This window comes from Lytechinus variegatus, chromosome 11, assembly GCF_018143015.1.
Source record: "Lytechinus variegatus isolate NC3 chromosome 11, Lvar_3.0, whole genome shotgun sequence".
NCBI classification, from domain to species: Eukaryota; Metazoa; Echinodermata; class Echinoidea; order Temnopleuroida; family Toxopneustidae; genus Lytechinus; species Lytechinus variegatus.
Window position 1 is genome coordinate 401055 of NC_054750.1, and position 17922 is coordinate 418976.

Consider the following 17922-nt stretch of genomic DNA (forward strand, 5'->3'; position numbering starts at 1 on the left):
TATATAATCAATTAACAATCAAACAAATAAATATATCTATATCAATTAGATTACAAATATTTTAAAAATGATTACAAATGAAATCAAACCGCCAAATTTCTCTTCTCTAACAATATGAAACTTTTTTTGTAAGAGAAAAAAAATGACCTCAATATCATGTTATTATCAAAATTATGTCAAATCAAATAAGAAACTCTACAAGCCTTCAAGAGGAAGATTACATATATATGTTTCACTCACCCACGCACCCCACACTCCCTACCACACAATATACCCCCCCCAAAAAAAACACACACGCCCTCACACACACAGAAGACCCCCCCTCCCAGGCAGCAACATACCATTGCACACTCGCATTCACACGCGGACATACCATTACACACTCACAACACCAGCAGACACGTCACACCTGTTTGCATTCAATGTCTCATTCACCTTCAGTTCTTCTCATTTCTTTACATGCAAACTCAATTTGCCCGATTTTATAGCTAAGCATTTTTCTTCCTCCCTTCGTTCCGCAATATATTTTTGTATTTTATGGCAGGAAGGAACCTGACTATTGGTTCTGGATTGGAAAATGGCATGTTTGATGAAAAAGATTATACTGTTTACACAATTATTTCTATTCGTACTTTCAGATAATCCCAAATGTATATCTCTCCATTCTAAATCTCTTAATTCAGATATACAAAAATATTTAATAAAAAATTCCCATAAAGGTTTTACCTTAGAACAATTTAGAAAAATATGCATGTATGATTCGGTTTCCTTGCCACAAAAAGAGCATAAACTGTCTTTAACATACCCGAATCTCAATAAATGTTCTTTGGTATAAATCGCCCCGTGTAAAAGTAAGAACTGGAATTCTCTTTGTTTCCTAATCAACGTTGTGCTCCTGGTTTGGGAAAACCTATTACACATTTCAACATCTGTAAAATTCAAATTAATGTTTTTATCTTTCAATGTTAAATTATACGTTTCCCGTAAATTTTCAACAAAACTGTTATATATCGTTTTTGATTTTATCACCTCAAAAGTAGTTTCCAGCTTACTGATATTCAAATTAACATTGAAGTTCTCATCGTCAATCTTTATAAATTTAATAGAGCTATAGGCATTTTTCCAAGTAGTTGGAATAGCATGTACTATATCAATAATGTGGAGCAGTTCATCTGCAGTTACCCCAAGATTTTGAAAATAAGCCACAGGTCTCACAACCCCGTTATCAAAAATATGATCTACAGTGTAAATTCCCTTATTATAAAGATCAATGTCAAAAATCATTTTACCTCTTACACATATATTCTTATTATTAAATATAATCGGATTTACTTCCTCTTTTGTATATCTATATTTTCTCATATCTTGCCAAGCCTTCAGCATTTCAGAATAAAATTGTGGCATTGTCTGTGTTAATTTGCAAAAATCAAAATCGCATAGAAATAACAATCTCCCACCAAGTGATCTAAAACAGAAATCAAAATACAATTTCCACCCAGCATTGCGTTCCCCGTATAATAGACGTTTCAGCCACATTAGACGTTGGGCCTTTATGAACAACTTAAAATTCATCATTCTTAACCCACCATGTGAGTAATCCTGATACATAATGTTTCTCTTTATACGGTCTTTACCCGACCATAAAAACTCAAAAGTGATACGTTCCACCTCAACGAACAACCAGTTAGGAACAACTAAAAGTGACGAGAAGTAATTTAATTTTGATAATGCATAACTTTTCAACAAATGTATTTTACCCATTAGGGTAAGATCCCTTTGTTTCCACCATCCCAAAAGTCTTTTTATTTTGCTAAGTATCTCTTTGAAGTTTAGATCTTCTTTTATTATTACATTTAGAGAGAAATAAACGCCTAAGATTTGAATTTCCTGAACCAAATTTCCAAATAGTGGAGTTTGAGGTCTGTCTTGATCTTTTCCCATCCAAAAAAAAATTGTTTTCCCTTTGTTTATCTTCACACCACTCACTTTTTCGAATTCTTCCAAAAGATATTTAAGCCGTTTAACAGAATTGCTATTTTTAACAAACAGAGTGATATCATCAGCATACAATATTTGCTTAATTTCATGAGATCCAAACTGAATTCCTTCAACTAGAGCGTCTCTTCTTATTGCCAAAGCTAGTGTTTCTATGCACAGCAAAAACAGATAAGGAGAAAGGGGGTCCCCCTGTCTTACCCCTCGTTTTATATCAAAATAACCAGTGGAATAACCTCCATTCATAATACAACTAGTTATATCTGTATATAAAACACGAACCAAAGAACAGAAAGACTGGCCAAATCCAAATAATTTAAGAGTCTGAAAAAGAAAATCGTGGGAAATAGAATCAAAAGCCTTTTCAAAGTCCACCGTGATCAAATATCCAATATTTCCAAAAGAGGACTGAAATAAAATATCATCGATTAATCTCACACCATCTCCAATGTTCCTATTTTCAACATACCCTATTTGATCAATATGAATTATTTCGATATGCACCCTCAATACACACACACGCACACCCTAACACGGAACACACGCACCCTCACATAGCACCCACATATCATTGACCGTCTATGATATCATCTAACACATAACACGCACAAATATGCACCCCAAAACACAAACACACACTCTCTTACCTTCACCCACATAAAAGGGATGTGGCATATGTTATCTAACGTTTCATGCAAACATAACTTTGTCTTCCAACATAAAATATATTTATAAATTAGCAGACAGCTATATCGATCTTAAACCATAAAATAAGTTTGGGGAACATTCGACTTCTTCAAAGCACTTTGACAACAAATTCATTTAATTTCCAAGGGAGACATGTTCAAATAATCGTTTCCCCAAAAATATTTTTTTTTGGGGGGGGTGTTATGAATATGAAATAAATGATTGCCATGAATTATGCAACATGATGGCAATTCAAAACTAACACGCAGTGAAGAATCACTACATGTACTTCTTGTTCTCATTCAGCTTTAACCTAACTTCCATTTTCATGAAAAATTATATCTCATAGAAGTCCAATCTCTGTCAAAAGTAACGTGGAATATATAAGACATGACTAGATAAGATGTCACGTTTTAAGATCTAGTCCAGTCTTGAGATTCATCTTGTAACTGTACGTTTTATGACCTCATCCGAGTGGTGCTTCTATTTTGCCGGATGTGAATCGGTCCTTGGTTTTATTGTTTAACTGTGAGTGAGGAACAAGGAGTCCCACAGGAGCCAGGAGAGCCCTTGGATGCTTCTCCCAAATTCTTGTCCCATTCCAGCCATTTACCTCAATTTCTTTTTCTTACCAACTAAAAAAATCTCTCCTTTTATTTCGTTGAGCGGTTTTAAGTCATACAGTCTCAATATGATGTAATTTTAGAATGAAGTGCAGAAACAGAACCAGCATCATTCTTGAAAGATTCGGGGGGAATCAAGATTTAGTGCAAAACTGCAAACATTCATACAATAAGATTTAAATAAAATGGAGAAATATTTGACTGACTTGACTAAAATGGGGAAATGGGGGATTAACCTAAATAGAATGGAAGAATGGGGGATAATACATGAAGGAAAAAATATGATATAGATATAAGAAGAAAAGAGATATGAACTTTCAAACTTTGAATTGTTTATTCGTTTTAAGCATTAGTCAGAGAAATATAAATGTGAACACATTTCTGATCACAAGTTAGCACAGTAAGTACACCATATATGGATTAAGACATCGTTATCTCAAGCATGAGGGATTTACCCTTGTTTTGTATTCGATTTGTCTATTTTTCCTTTCGGCCGGAAACAACAATTTCATTACATTCAAATTCAACTTTAGATGACTAATGTGCTGACTAAAAGGTCATATTTATTCCAAAATGTCTGTATATATTCATTTATTATTATAGCAAAGGCCCGGTGCCGTTATAATTCATTCAATGAAGCCCAATATCGGAAGGGTAAATTGCGCCTCATACGAACCTTTGTCTGCAATATGTCTGCAACTTTGGTATGCCGACGAAAGATATATATTTAAATGTTCATGTCAGAATCATAGCAATGAACTATAATAATTTTTCATTTTTGAGTGAGGCGCAATTATTCTCTTTATAATATATATAGTGCGGAATTTCTATACATCACCGCTCGAATCTTATTTCCACTTATTTGCGTGAGGCACTATAACACCCTTTTTAAAATACAAGTCTGGAATTTCTATATATTGCTGCGCGAAAATGAGTACTTCTACATCAGTTTTATTTCTTATGCACTCCTCTTTCATTATTTTGGCCCCTTATTCTATTGCTCCAAGTAATACAGATAACACTTGATGATGACTTGTTTTGACAAAGAATAACAAATATGTAACATCAACACTGTTGGCGACATATCTACGTCAGTGAGTACTGGGAGGGTCTTTTGCTTTACCGAAGTAAGGAGGAGAAGAAGAAGAAGAAGAAGGAAGAATAATAAGAAGAAGAAGAAGGAGAAGAAGAAGAACAGAGAAGAAGAAAAAGAAGAAGAAAAGAAGAAGAATAGGAATAATAATAATAAGAAGAAGAAAAAGAAGAAAGAAAGAAAGAAAGAAAGAGGAAGTAGAAGAAGACGAAAGAAAGAGGAAGTAGAAGAAGAAGAAAGAAAGAAGAAGAAGAAGAAGAAGAAAGAGAGAGAGGTAGAAAGACAGAGAGTGATTAAAAGAGAAAGATAAAATGGGGGGGGGGGGGTGGTGGTAAAACATAGTGATACAATTTCAAGGGCCGATGAAACAACAAATCACCAAGGTAATTATTGCAAAATACAAATTACAAAGCCGAATAATGAATAACAAGCCTGCATATATTTTTGAAATTTTAATTTCTAGTGTCTATGAATGGGCACTAATGATAAAGACGTAAGTTAAAACAGAACAGAAAAAAATTACCCTTCCAAAAGCCACAATTATCAATAATCTATGATAATGAATAGCAAAGAAACACACTACTAATTTCGTCAGGTTGTTCGCATATAATTATTTTAGAAAAGCTCCACACCAAACATTTATGAAGGAAAGAAAAAAAAATCATGTTACATAAGAATTAGGTAATTATATGGATGAATGAAATAGTGAATCGCCCATCATCATCATGCTTGATCTATTATCGTACAAATATGGTATAGTAACGGTAAATACACTCTCAATTTTGTTGAATAAAAATAAATTCCTTAAACAATGGAATAAGAAGTACTGGTATATTCATATGTATATTGCCGAAAGCCAAAACAATTAGGAGGGGGGGGGGGTCCACCTGAAAATTTGGGATGAAAACAGTTAAAAAAATTGACAAGCAACAAAAATACATATATATAGGCTATCAACAACAAAAAATAGGGAGAGGGCAGGACCCCCCCCCCCCTTCCCCTCCCGCTTCCGCCGCCTATATGCGTAGAATGAGAATAAGAGAGGTTGATTTAGTTTATTAAAAAAAATCAACAAAATTACAAGGCAAATTATAATATAACATAATGAAATAAAATGGAAACCTGCAGGAAAAAAGCTAGATAATGAATATTCCCTTCATTATTGACGGGGGATTGAGCAAAATGAAGGGAGGAAGAGAGAGGGTGGAGGGGCGGGGGTGGTGGATGAGAATATGGAAGAAAAGAAGATCATCAAAAATTCCTAAATAGGCTGAATAATAGGAATGTTATGATTATTAATGAGATTTTTTTTAATGCTCTATTGAAACTATGAATTGTTGGTAGTCATAATAATAGCAGTAGTACTATTATTAGTTATTATATTAGTAGAAGAAGATGTGCAAGATGAGAGAAAGAAAATATAAAAAGAGAAATCATATTTGAAGAAGAGGAGGAGGAAAGGAATTTAAAAAAAGTAGGAGATGATGAAGGAAAAAGGAAGAAAAAGTAAACAAGGAAGAACTAATGATAAAAATAGCAAAAAGAAAGAGATATGGATGAGGACGGAAAGGAGGTAGAGGAAAGAGAATGGTCCGTGTTTAGGGTTTTATGAAATAATGTAAGTCCATTTATGTAACATACAAATGAGTTCCCACCCTGGACATACAACTCATTCTCAATCATATTACTTTGTACCCTATTTGTTCTGCAATTTTGACATTTCCCCTGATTTTAGATATTCGAGAAAACACCGGGGTTTCCATGTCAGGAATGATATGACCAAAAATGCCTAATTTATCATAGGCGAACTGGGTTGGCTCTAATTAAAGTCCTACGGAGTCCATGCTAAGAGTAGCATTTCTTTGTTTTATCCTTATCGTCGCTCGTCATATTGTTTCCACTAGACATGCATGATACGGACTCGAATAGACATAAAACGGATGCAGATAGTAATATCTCCCCAATCGTTTCTCTTTCTAAGAGACACTGCAAGGGAGTTAAATTTTAACCAATGTATATGAGGAGAGTAATTATAGATATTTACAGATAGTAGAGAGGAATAATAATGCAGACTGAATTATGGAGAGACTGGTATAGATGGAGAGGGGAGAAGGGAAATACGTTATTTCCTGTACACACTGAGATACGTTTCTCGAAGGATCAAATTGGGGGAAATGCGACGTCAATTCTCTTACGAAGAATGTTTAATTAAGCTAACATTAATAATAAAAATATAGTGAGATATAAACCGCATATAGAACCAATCTCTTAACATAATCAAAACATGAAGAATAGTTATGAAAATTCAAATATTAAGAACAAAACATGCACGTATTTTTGTTCTTTCTGAATTATATTTTTTGCATGAAATATTTGCACGCCGAATGCTGATGACTTAGAATGAATCCTGTTTACATTTGCAATCCTTTTGGATTCAACATGTAGTCAAAACGTCTTATTATGTTTCATGGAGATAAGGAATGTTATAGAAAAGTGTAGTAGATCGGAAACAAAATGACCCTCAATCGAAATTTAAAATGGGAAAAAATGAGAATCAATACAAGAGAAAGAAAATGATTTGTAGAGATACGTGAACTAGAGCTTCATATTTTTCAAATAATGCCCTTAGTATTGACTGAAATATACGCGTCAACATAATAAGAGTGCTCCGTTCAGCATTTATGCACCTTTTCCTCTCCACGTCACTCTCATGCTAATATGGTTTATTTCTGGCAGTTGGAATTGAGCTCTTTGGGAATATATTTTCTTATTAAAACTCTTTATTGGAACGGTCCCAGACGTCTCACCTCATGATTTCCTCAGATTTCCCACAAAATCACTTCAATTATCTCAAACCAACTCACCGACACCCATTCCATGGCAGACTAAAACTTGGAGATTCCCAACCGAAAAAAGAAATATCGACGGGCGTCTTGAAAATTTCGCCAACTAATTTAATTAGTTTGGTGTGACTCTGTATCGGAATGTGCTAGTAAAAGAGCATTCTAGCTTTTAAAATATATAGTGGAGGGATATAGAATGAGAAAGCTAAAGTCTAAAATCCTAAGTTAATTTTGTGGAAGTATGACAAAGAAAAAAAAAGAATATGAAATAATGGCTGCCAGTGCTATATCACTGATAAACTAATCAACCATTGCATTAATATAACTATTATTATAATTTCAACAATATCACACTTTATTCTTTAACTGTATATTTTTTCATCTATTTTTATTCCCGTATTATAATAACTTAAAAGAATTGATTAAATTATCCAACTGTGTACAGAACGCAAAAAAAGATAAGAAATGATTGATAGATCATAGCATACAAATCAGACATTTTAAGCAGCTGAATGTGAAAAAAGCACAACGAATTGCCCTATTATTTCCTTTTAATGGTTGTAGAACAAGCATAAAAATACGTTTCAAAATTATTTATATTTTAATTATCATTTCTAATGTTCTTATTTCCTTTGTATTATAGATGCAGCCCAACAGCATAATTTCAGTAGCAGTTGTGATGACATTAGCAACATTACTCACACAAGCAGGTCAGTATTACATTCTATTTATATATTTTCCGTCAATATATAATTTGTTCATTAATTCATCTGGTAAATCATTCATTTCTCAGATTATTTATTTGTATGTTTTTTATTCACTTTTTCATTCTATCAATTATGTATTTTGTTTATTTCAATATTAAAAAGTATTATTTATCTCCATGTCTGCATGTCAATGTTTTCATATATGGGTTAATTTGTCAGTGCTACATGAATTGCTGCCAAACAAAGAACTATTAGTTAAATGACTATGATACAAGTCAATTGTATTTTTAAATATATTAATATATACACAACAAAAATGTAAGTCCCACCTAAATCAAATTGATGTAACCTTTGAACATAAATATTTTGAGATATGATATTTCGTGGGTGGTTTTCTACATCATTCAGCAACTCTTGGATAAAATGGGATCGATCATGCATGAGTAATTAAAGATTGAATTAAAACTGACCATTTTTGAAAGTCACAAGAGTCGTTTTTCAATTTGTGCAAATACAAAGTTGTTTTAGGTGAATTTTATGGTGTTACTGCTGTTTTACTATCCATCATTTAGCCATTCCACACAAAATTTTGATATCGTATGTTCATGGTTGAGTGAGCACAATGTATTGCAGGGGCCGCGGAAGGGGGGGGGGGGGTTGAGCTGGGGGGTTCAGCCCCCCATTTTTTCTAAAAGCATGTATAAAAATGTAAAAATGATCATACGATTGTGATGTTTCGCATGGTCAGCCCCCCACTTTTGGCTCAGGCCCCCCCCATCCACTTTGAAAACCGTTCCGCGGCCCCTGAATTGTGCCGTATCAACATAGGGGTTTATGGTGGTACCCTCTTCACCTTGTTAGATCATGTTAAAATTTGATAATGTTGGTGGCTCCCCCGATTATAGGCCCCTCCCCGATTTCAAAATTCTGGATCCACCACTGATTTGTCCATAAATTCAACTGATCATGAGAAATTGTTAGGATAAGAATACATTTATGCAGTATAAAGGATATTCATTCCTAAGTTTTCGAATGTGCTCGCTCAACCATGAAAATGTTTAAAGTTCGGAAAGTGTGTGGTGATAGAAATGATGGATGATAAAAACAACAGCAATAGAAGTCACATTTGAAACCGACTTTGCCCCCAATATTCACTTTATTACCCTTTAAAATTAGTCTGTGACATTGAAATACCAATTTTTCCACTTTGATGCGTGCTCACTCAATCATGAATAAACAAATCGACTTATTTTTTTCACAGAATTCTGCCCATAGGTTGATAGGCATTACTGCCAAATGACATTACTAAAGACAGCCCTGAAAAAAAGTTCCACCATATTGAATAAGGGGTTACTTATTCTTAAACATATTATGCACCTATAATGTACACAAGTCTATGAGAGAAGAAGTCAAACTTTTTTAATATGAATTGAGGGTTTGTTTCATGGACGGTTTTTGTTACTTTTGCCAACAGTTATTTCACGAAACTTCGCACATGGCTTCAGAGTAACATTATCCAAAAGGCGTGCACACCAAAATAACTATTCGATACGGCACAGAGTGGGGCCAAGGCCTTGAACTATCTTCTCATTTGCATAATTTTCGAATATTGTGTGCTCACTGATGCATTAAACATCGGGATTTTCATAAAAATCCAATCAAATGAACTATGCAAGGAGGTTTGTGACAGATATCCATAGTTACAAATTTCATTTTTCCAATAACGTAAAAAAGAGCAAATTACATTATGTTCATTCAAGCGTGAAAGTTTAATTAAACGCCTTTGAATCATTAAAGCATGTAAATTGGTCATGAACATAACGAAAAAGTTAAGAAAAGATCATCTTCAGTTACCAAAATGAAACAATACTTGCCCATGATATTTGAAAATCGTATTTTTTGTTTTCAATGAATGTTCATTGAACCCTGAAACGATGAATATTGTTGAAGATAGTCTTCCCCAAAAAAATGTCATCATATTCTATCATTTTTATTGATAGAAATGTGTAAAAAATCCAATTATAGCAAATTTGGACTTGTCTTTATTCAACTGTGAAATTTAGCCAAAAAGTTGTATCGTTTTTTTAAGTACCTTTTACAAGCCTTCTGACTATTTTTAATGAGAATGTGGAATTAGTTCCAATAAAATGTAATCAAAGTCATTATATTTGGCTTGTGACTTTTGAAAAATGACATTTTTGCCTTCTGACGGTGCTCACCGAAGCATGACGTAAAATATGTCAATAACATTTAATCATAGGGTAGCTTATAAAATTATCTACACGCTCATGTAAAAATATATTAAGAACTCGCATTGGTTCGAAAATGATTGTTGTTTGTTTAAGGGGGTGTGTGTAAGCAGGTTTTCACTAAAATGTCGAGTGAATTTCAACATGTTCGGTATTACAAGGCAATTATGATCTAAATGATACTACTAATAATATACAGTTCTTGTATAGCGCATATCACAATTGATTAAGTGTTCTGGTAACCTCACTTACCAAGTAACAATTGAGGTAATGTGTTAATTCACTGAACGTAAGAAAATGTTTGGTAATCCATTTAAAATTATACCATATTGCTTAAAGAAATAAAAAAAGATAATTATGATTTTTTAATACAATCATGGACATAATGATTGTTATTTTATATCGAACAGTTGAAATAATGATATTTAGAGCTTAAATGGAATACATTCTCGTGAACGTAATAAATATATATAAATATATAAATCATCTTTATTTCATAGTCAAATAGAGAAGTTACAATAAACCCAGGTCCTCTGCCAGTGATTATGGGACAAATTCCCCTTCACTGGCAATAGGCAGGGTGATAATACATAATATTAATTGAACAATTCATAAGGTACAATACATATAGTAAGATTTAACACATAATTTACATTGCATAAGAAAGATGAAAGCTACAAGCATGTTAAATGAAAAAGAAAGGTGACTGTCTCAATGAAATGAAAGAGAGATGAAGAGAGGGACCAGACAGTAATAAGAAAATACAAAATTGGAACCATCACTTTGTGATAAAGATATATATACATATAGGTATGCATCGCCACAACGAAAACAGTGTTACGTACTTATTAAAGTTCATAGAATCTTGTTATGATAAATATTTCCATTATGTGAACTATTGTAATTATGATGTTTTAAAATAGATAGACTAATAAATGTAAAAAAAAGTTCAAATTGTTTATTCTGATTGACATTTGGAAGTTATAGATATTACTAATAATCCATTGATTTAATGAAATATATTGTTTGAATGATTCACATTCTATGTATGTTATTATTAGACAGTAAGTATACATGTAATTGTTTCATAAACGTCACTGAATATAAATTATAATTTAGAGATCACAATACCTATATCTTGAGAGGAAAAAAAAGTGGAGTTACTCATCTTTATAATGGTCAAAATTATCAAGCAGATAAAGAAGGCTAGCTTTGGTTGTTTTCCGGGACACTGAGCAATGGGGGCTCGGTCCAAGTTGGTTGGTCTTTTGCAAGGAACAAAGAATAGCTAGTCATGATGCTCATCTTGCTTATTCTATTCAACATCGCTTTGTTTTTCTTCCCTAGTTTCATCGTTTTGAGTAATGATTTGATTCTAACTTTATTTTGCTTAGACACATAACCTCTTGAACCTACTTCTATACAGAAAAGTTTGCATGAATATCCCTGGTCAATAATGTCATTAGTTAGAGGTGCATACTTATTGCATTTGCTCACATGACGTGAATCAATGTTCTGTTCGAAGGGAACTGTGAGCTCAACAACAATGACTTCTTTATTTTGGACAGATGAAAGAACAAGATCGGGTCTTAGTGGAGTCGGTAGAATATTCATAGGAATTGTGGGATGATTGGCTTTGTCAGGAAGATCTACTCGGAGAGTGTAATCTCCAGATATTGATGACTGAAGACACTCGTATATCGCATTCAAAATGTTGTTGTGTCTCCATGTGTATCGACCTTGTTCTAACATGATTTTGCATCCATTTAGAACATGCAGGAGGGTCTGTTTATTTCCACACAGTTTACAATTTGCCGAGAGTTTTTTACCCCATCTCTGAAGGTTCCTGAAAGTAGGGAGACAGTCAATAGATGACCTGACTGCAAAACTAAGAACTTTGGATGGTAGGTCGTATATAATACTTTTCCAGGTGAGATCTTCCTGCTCAAGCCTCATGAGCTCCAAGAATTTACCTTGGAGCAGCAATCCCTCAACCTTATCGGTCCATATATCTTGATATTTGTTTTTAACAGCACATGTGATATTTGATTTCACTTTCGACCATTTTCTATCAGGCGTGGTGTTCATTGCAATGTTTACCATATCTCTAGCATCAGTATTACCATACGACTTCCTAGAGTAAGATTCTTCTCTTACTATACATGCCGTCATAGCGGCATTGACTCTTTCATCAGCACGAATAAGGCAATGTGCTACTGTCTGTGCATGACATTCGCTATAGACTTGGGAGATGGTAGGAATATCCATACCTTGTTGGCAGTGAACAATTGCAAGTGTTGCCCCTTGTGGCATATTCAGCCACTTCTTTAAGAACCTTGAGCTGCACTTGTCAAGACTAGATCTTTGCGTCTTAGTGAGGTCATGCACAGAAAGCAGGAATTTAATTGCATAAAGAAAATATTTCGTGTATATTTTCAGTTTATACTCTGGACGGATACATACAGAATCTATGTTGTTTAAGGTTGTTTCTATTTTATCTCTTATCATATTCATGCAACCATGAGACGAACCTGTGACCCATGTACCAAGAAATTTCTCAGGAGAATCTTTAACCTTAGTAAGGGGGGTGCCATCAATTCGAAAGATTACCTCTTTCATTGAACCACTACTTATTGACAACGATTTACATTTAGGTAGTTTTAGAGAGAAATTCATTGATCTAGCAATTCTTGAGATTTCGTTCATTAGCTTCTGATGTTTTGTTTTGTGATTTGTAACAAGAATAAAATCGTCAGCATATGGTAGTGTTATAATCTTATACCCGTTCAATTCATATCCATGAGAATCTTCAAACGTTTTAAGGAAACTTATTATAGGGTCAAACACCATGATAAATAGTACTGGAGAAAATGGGTCTCCCTGAAAGGTTCCCTTTTTGAAAGGAAACCTAGATGATTTCCATCCCGGTCCTTGAACATAACCATTAAGTCCATTATACAGAGTTTTAACATATCTAATAATCGAAGGTGGGATCCCATTTCGTTCAAGGGTATGAGCTATCAAATCGTGATTCACAGATCCAAACGCATCCGCGAGATCGAAAAATGTTACATGAACTGTTCTCTTCCTATGACGGGCATCAGCGATGATCTCCGTAAGGCATCTCGAGTGTTCTATACATCCACTAACGTCAGGAAGAAATGCCTTTTGGGTTGTGGTATCGATTAGGTTATTAGCTTGGAGGTAACTTATCGTTCTGCTGGCTAGGATCTGGTGATATAACTTTCCTACGCAGGAGGTAAGAGCTATCATACGAAAATTTGAAGGGTCTTTCGTGTCGCCACCTTTGTGTAAGAGAGTTATTCTGCTGTTTTTCCAACATTCGGGTGGGTCCCCCTCAGTGAGTATTTTGGTGAACAGAGTGGCCATAAATCTGTGCGTAGTCGGGAGATTTCTCAGTATTCCATACATAATACCATCATCTCCAGGGGCTGATTTAGATTTCTTTGCTCGAAGGATGTTTTTAATATCTTTAGGTTTAATAGCATTCATGTCAAAACTGGTATCAAATCTATCGGGTAACCAGGGGAACCAGTTCAATTGTGAAAAGTCTAATGGGGATTGCTCAGAGTATTTGGATAGAAAGTACTTATCAGCTTCCTCCTTAGAGAACTGAGGTTTCTGTTGGGAGGAAAGTAGCTTTCCTTCTGAACATTTTTTCGCGAAGTCAAAAAAATTACTCCTGAACATTTTTTCCTGATGTGATGTGAGCTTACGCTCGTCATTTCTTCGCTTTATTTTGTTTAAGAAGCTAACTGTTTTGACTGCTTCTTGAAAGGCTTTCCTATCTTCTTCCGTACCATGTCTACCAAATGCTTTTTTCCGCAATTCATTCTTCTTTTTCTTAGCCTCCGAGAGTGTTTTTGGTACATGACTTTGGAACCGACTTTCCCTTTCTTCACGTGTGAATTCACTTTTGCTAGACAGGAAGGTTGTTAGCAGATGTGAAAATTGCTCTCCAGCTACTTTTGGAGAAACACTTTCAGAACCTAATTCAAAATGTAAGGGCTCGAGTATATCTGAAAGTTCATCGTTGTAATTTGTCCATACGTGGCTTGGAAGAGATGGGACATCAAAACGTAAAGCATAGTTTTCACGTGAACATACAAGTACGGCAAGGATATGCACGAGAAGGTAGAACAAGTTCAACGACATGTTACGTAACAGGTAGCACAATACGAACAGAACAATGGTTTCACGGTTACAAAAGAAGAGTATACTTCGAAACCCCGTAGTACATATATGTTTCACCAAGAACAAAACACGGGTAACTAGCCGGGTGGTGTAACGGATAGTTCACGTTACCTTTACTTCGTATTGGCAGACGACTTGACGCTGGAGTTCCATTTAAATTTCTCTAAATGGAGTTCGTTGTAGAAGTCACACATAGTAATCACAATAGTCACAGTGAACATATAGATGTAAACACATAGAAAAGGAGATGTGAGTGTGGCTAAAATCCAGATTTAGAGCAAATTTTTGCAGTGGCTTTTATGTAACCGACTGGAAGTTGCCGTGACTCGTTTAAATAATAAGAAGAAAATCCTAGTTAAAACAGATATAATGCTGGGAAATACCTACTGTAGACATAAATTTTACCACTAGATACTAAGATATTTTTGTCGGTATGGTATGTTAATGCTTTTTATTACCTGCTTGCTTGAAAGGAAGGGACCATGAGGATGTCGTACCTTTCCCGGGTTTTCTTTTACTGTTTCTTAGTTAAAAAGAAGTGTTTGCGCATACTAATAATCCACAGAAATTTGATGTTAAAGTGGGCAAGATCACGCATTTCTTAATAATTCATTTTTGAAAGTATTCATAGAAAATGGACGATGACCATCTAGAAATTGATTTCTTTGACCTTTGAGAAAAATAGCCCCGTTCTGAAATGAATTACGAATCTTCTTCATCCGTGTTAATGTAGGTACAAATTTGAGCGCCAATCAGTATGGACAATGCATAATCTCACTGCTGGTTTTTTTCTCATTTTTTGACAAACAACAAACAACAAATATATTGAAATCATCGGTGTATAATGTCGGCACAATTTTCATTCACCTATTCCTTACAATAAACTAATGCGGAAGAACGGATGCAGGACAAATTCGATACATACACTGTAAGAAGCAATTAAATACCAAAAACATAACAGTGACGATAACGGCAACAACAAATCTCTAGTTATGTTGATATCACAACCTTTGGGGTTGCCGTGAGCAACTGTTCTACCGTGATCAAATGAACACGAAACTACCAAAGCCATATAAACTAAAAATGAGACGAAGGGAAAATAAGAAAACTCTAGTTACAAACATTTCCTCGTGGAACCATTTATTCTAATACAATATTTTGTTTCGGGTAGAAGATTGTTTTTTTCTTCAAACTAAATTCTTTGTAAAGTTGTGATATGAAACTCTTGTTCAGTTTGAATCGGCCTCTTGGTGTGAGATTGTTATGACAAAATATGACCAAAATGGATTTTTTCCAAATCATTTCAATGATTACTCATATAGCTAGCCACTCGAAAAGAAAAAAAAGGTGATGGTTAAACTATTTCTAGACACCAATATGCCATGCAATGATGGATGAAATGTACATATAGGCCTATATAATAAGTCAGATGAAAATATATATATAAATGCAAAAATGGATGGGTTAGTGAAAAATCATTGTTTTAGATAATAATTAAACATATAAGCCCCCACTTTAACCATGACTTATTTAAAGGGATGCTATTCCGTGCTATTCCCCGATCCTTAAAGAAATGTGGCATGGAAAACGATATATTATTCCCTTGGCGTTGTCGAGACTATTTTTACTGAAAGAAATTTCGACCATGCTAGGATTGGAATCAACAACCCTCTCTTTTGCAAGCAAGAATCAAAACGAGTTCCCGATGTTTAAGTTACTTTAATCCGTTAATAACCCACAAAGAGGGGGGGGGGGTCACAGAGCGATAAAAACAAAATGGAATTAAGTAAAAGGTAATAGACGGAAAAAAGAACTTTGCACTGCGAGAAGAAAATACCAACGACGTCTCTCGCGTAGAACGTTTTCTTTTACGTGCTGGTCCTGAGAAGTCTTATGTAACAAGGTTCATCTCATTGACGTAATGAAAAAAAATATTATACGCAATCGATTGCAATAATAGAAAGGAATATAGAATGTACGTACACTACATGAAATACCAGTAATCTATTTGCTCTGTTTCTCTAAATGTAATGGAGTATATGTGAATCATCACTCATATATGATTTCCACGCGCTGATGTCCCATAGGTAAATATAATCATCGATGAAAATAGAATATCAGACGCTTGTACCATCGCAATGCTAATCCCCATTCCCTAGCTGGGTGTCCAGTAAATCTTCACTATGTAATATGAGTCATGATATTGATTTCATGTTTAATAAAAAGATCTGATCAATCTCTTGTCTATCACGATGGTCACTCGGTTGTGATGCAAAACTTCAACCTCTTACGTCAAGTTCAGCTTATAAAACACAGCATGGACAAGAAGTAGAGTCGAATATCTACTTCAGCGGAATGAACACTGTTTTTTAGTTGTCTACATAAGTCATTCTATTATGATTATGTATTCATGGTGTATGCTTCAAATTGATTGTATCTTGGAAATATTTACATTATATCTGGAGCTTTGTACACTCGATTGATTTTTCTTTACTAATTGCGTTCCCTAGAAGCGATGCAGACACCCCCGCAGGAAATAAAAAATATACTAAAGTCAGTCGCAAGAATTAACATAACTATAACATTTTTAATTAAAAAAGAAAAATAATGATACTCAAATCGTCATTACTTCAGCAAAATGGAAAAAAAAACAGTTCGGGACAAATATTAGCATTGTTTAATGAGGCCTCCCAAAAGTTGGAGTAATGTCTTGCAACACTTAAAAACAACATTCTAAGCGCTATGTAAATATATATATACGATTGTCTGGATCGTAGAAAGGTCTATTTAATGAACTTCACATAGGAATCTTCCATAAAAGGAAATCATCGGCTTATACTTGCTTTCAGTTTCCATATTTTTGCGGTCTGATAGAATTTGGCCATTAAGTCTGAAAACAGCGAAACACTGCCATAAATACTTCCTACAAGATAGATGTGTACACAGTCTGTTTGACATACACGACGCGGTAATTCTTGTTACATTTACAGAGCTGGCGTAAACAAACTGAGGCAACTGACTCAAGAATTGAATTAAAAGACGATATCTGATACCGTCGATTGACTCCTTCTCGAATTTTCCCAGAATGCATCGCGACAGTCGGTTTGTCAATACGTATTTATGAGAATGATCTCTGATTTTACCTTCGGTAGCAAGAAATAGTCTCTGTTTTTTTTTCCAACGGGAAATAGGAAAGGTGCTACAAATTGTCTGGGTGTGTGTACCGGGGGAGGGGCATTGACGATGGTTGCCTTTGATTCTATGTAAAAAAAGATAGAAAAGTAGTAACACAAGAAATAAAAAAGTGATCTCAGCAAAGTGATTTTAAAATTGATTTTAGTTACTTTTAGAGTCTCTTTCAAATAAAGAGACTCCGAAGATTTCAGAAGATAACTTATGACACCAACCATATAGACCTATGGAAATAACGATTGCTCGTTAAGTACTTTGTGTATTTACCCATTGGCTGTTTACAAACAGACGTTACTTTTCTTCATCTATTTCTAAGAA

General features: G+C 34.4%; 2 protein-coding genes across 2 annotated transcripts in view; one reads left to right on the forward strand and one right to left on the reverse strand.

Moving 5' to 3' along the window:
- Positions 1 to 17922, forward strand: part of LOC121423778 — a 53308-nt gene that overhangs the window by 22346 nt on the left and 13040 nt on the right. Inside the window, exon 2 of the mRNA XM_041619265.1 lies at positions 7885 to 7951. Coding sequence (XP_041475199.1) covers positions 7885 to 7951 — 67 coding nt within the window. The remainder of the gene's footprint in view (positions 1 to 7884; positions 7952 to 17922) is intronic.
- LOC121423777 lies at positions 11039 to 14718 on the reverse strand. The gene is made up of 2 exons (XM_041619264.1): positions 13168 to 14718; positions 11039 to 12771 (listed from the first exon to the last, which is right to left on the reverse strand). The coding sequence occupies exons 1-2, from the start codon at positions 14371 to 14373 to the stop codon at positions 11404 to 11406; spliced, it is 2574 nt and encodes an 857-aa protein (XP_041475198.1). The 5' UTR covers positions 14374 to 14718; the 3' UTR covers positions 11039 to 11403.

Coding starts and splice junctions, on each gene's coding strand:
- LOC121423777 (XM_041619264.1), bottom strand. CDS start 14,373: ATGTCGTTGAACTTGTTCTACCTTCTCGTGCATATCCTTGCCGTACTT. Junction 12,772..13,167: donor CACCTTCGATTATTAGATAT/GTTAAAACTCTG, acceptor CCCCTTACTAAG/GTTAAAGATTCTCCTGAGAA.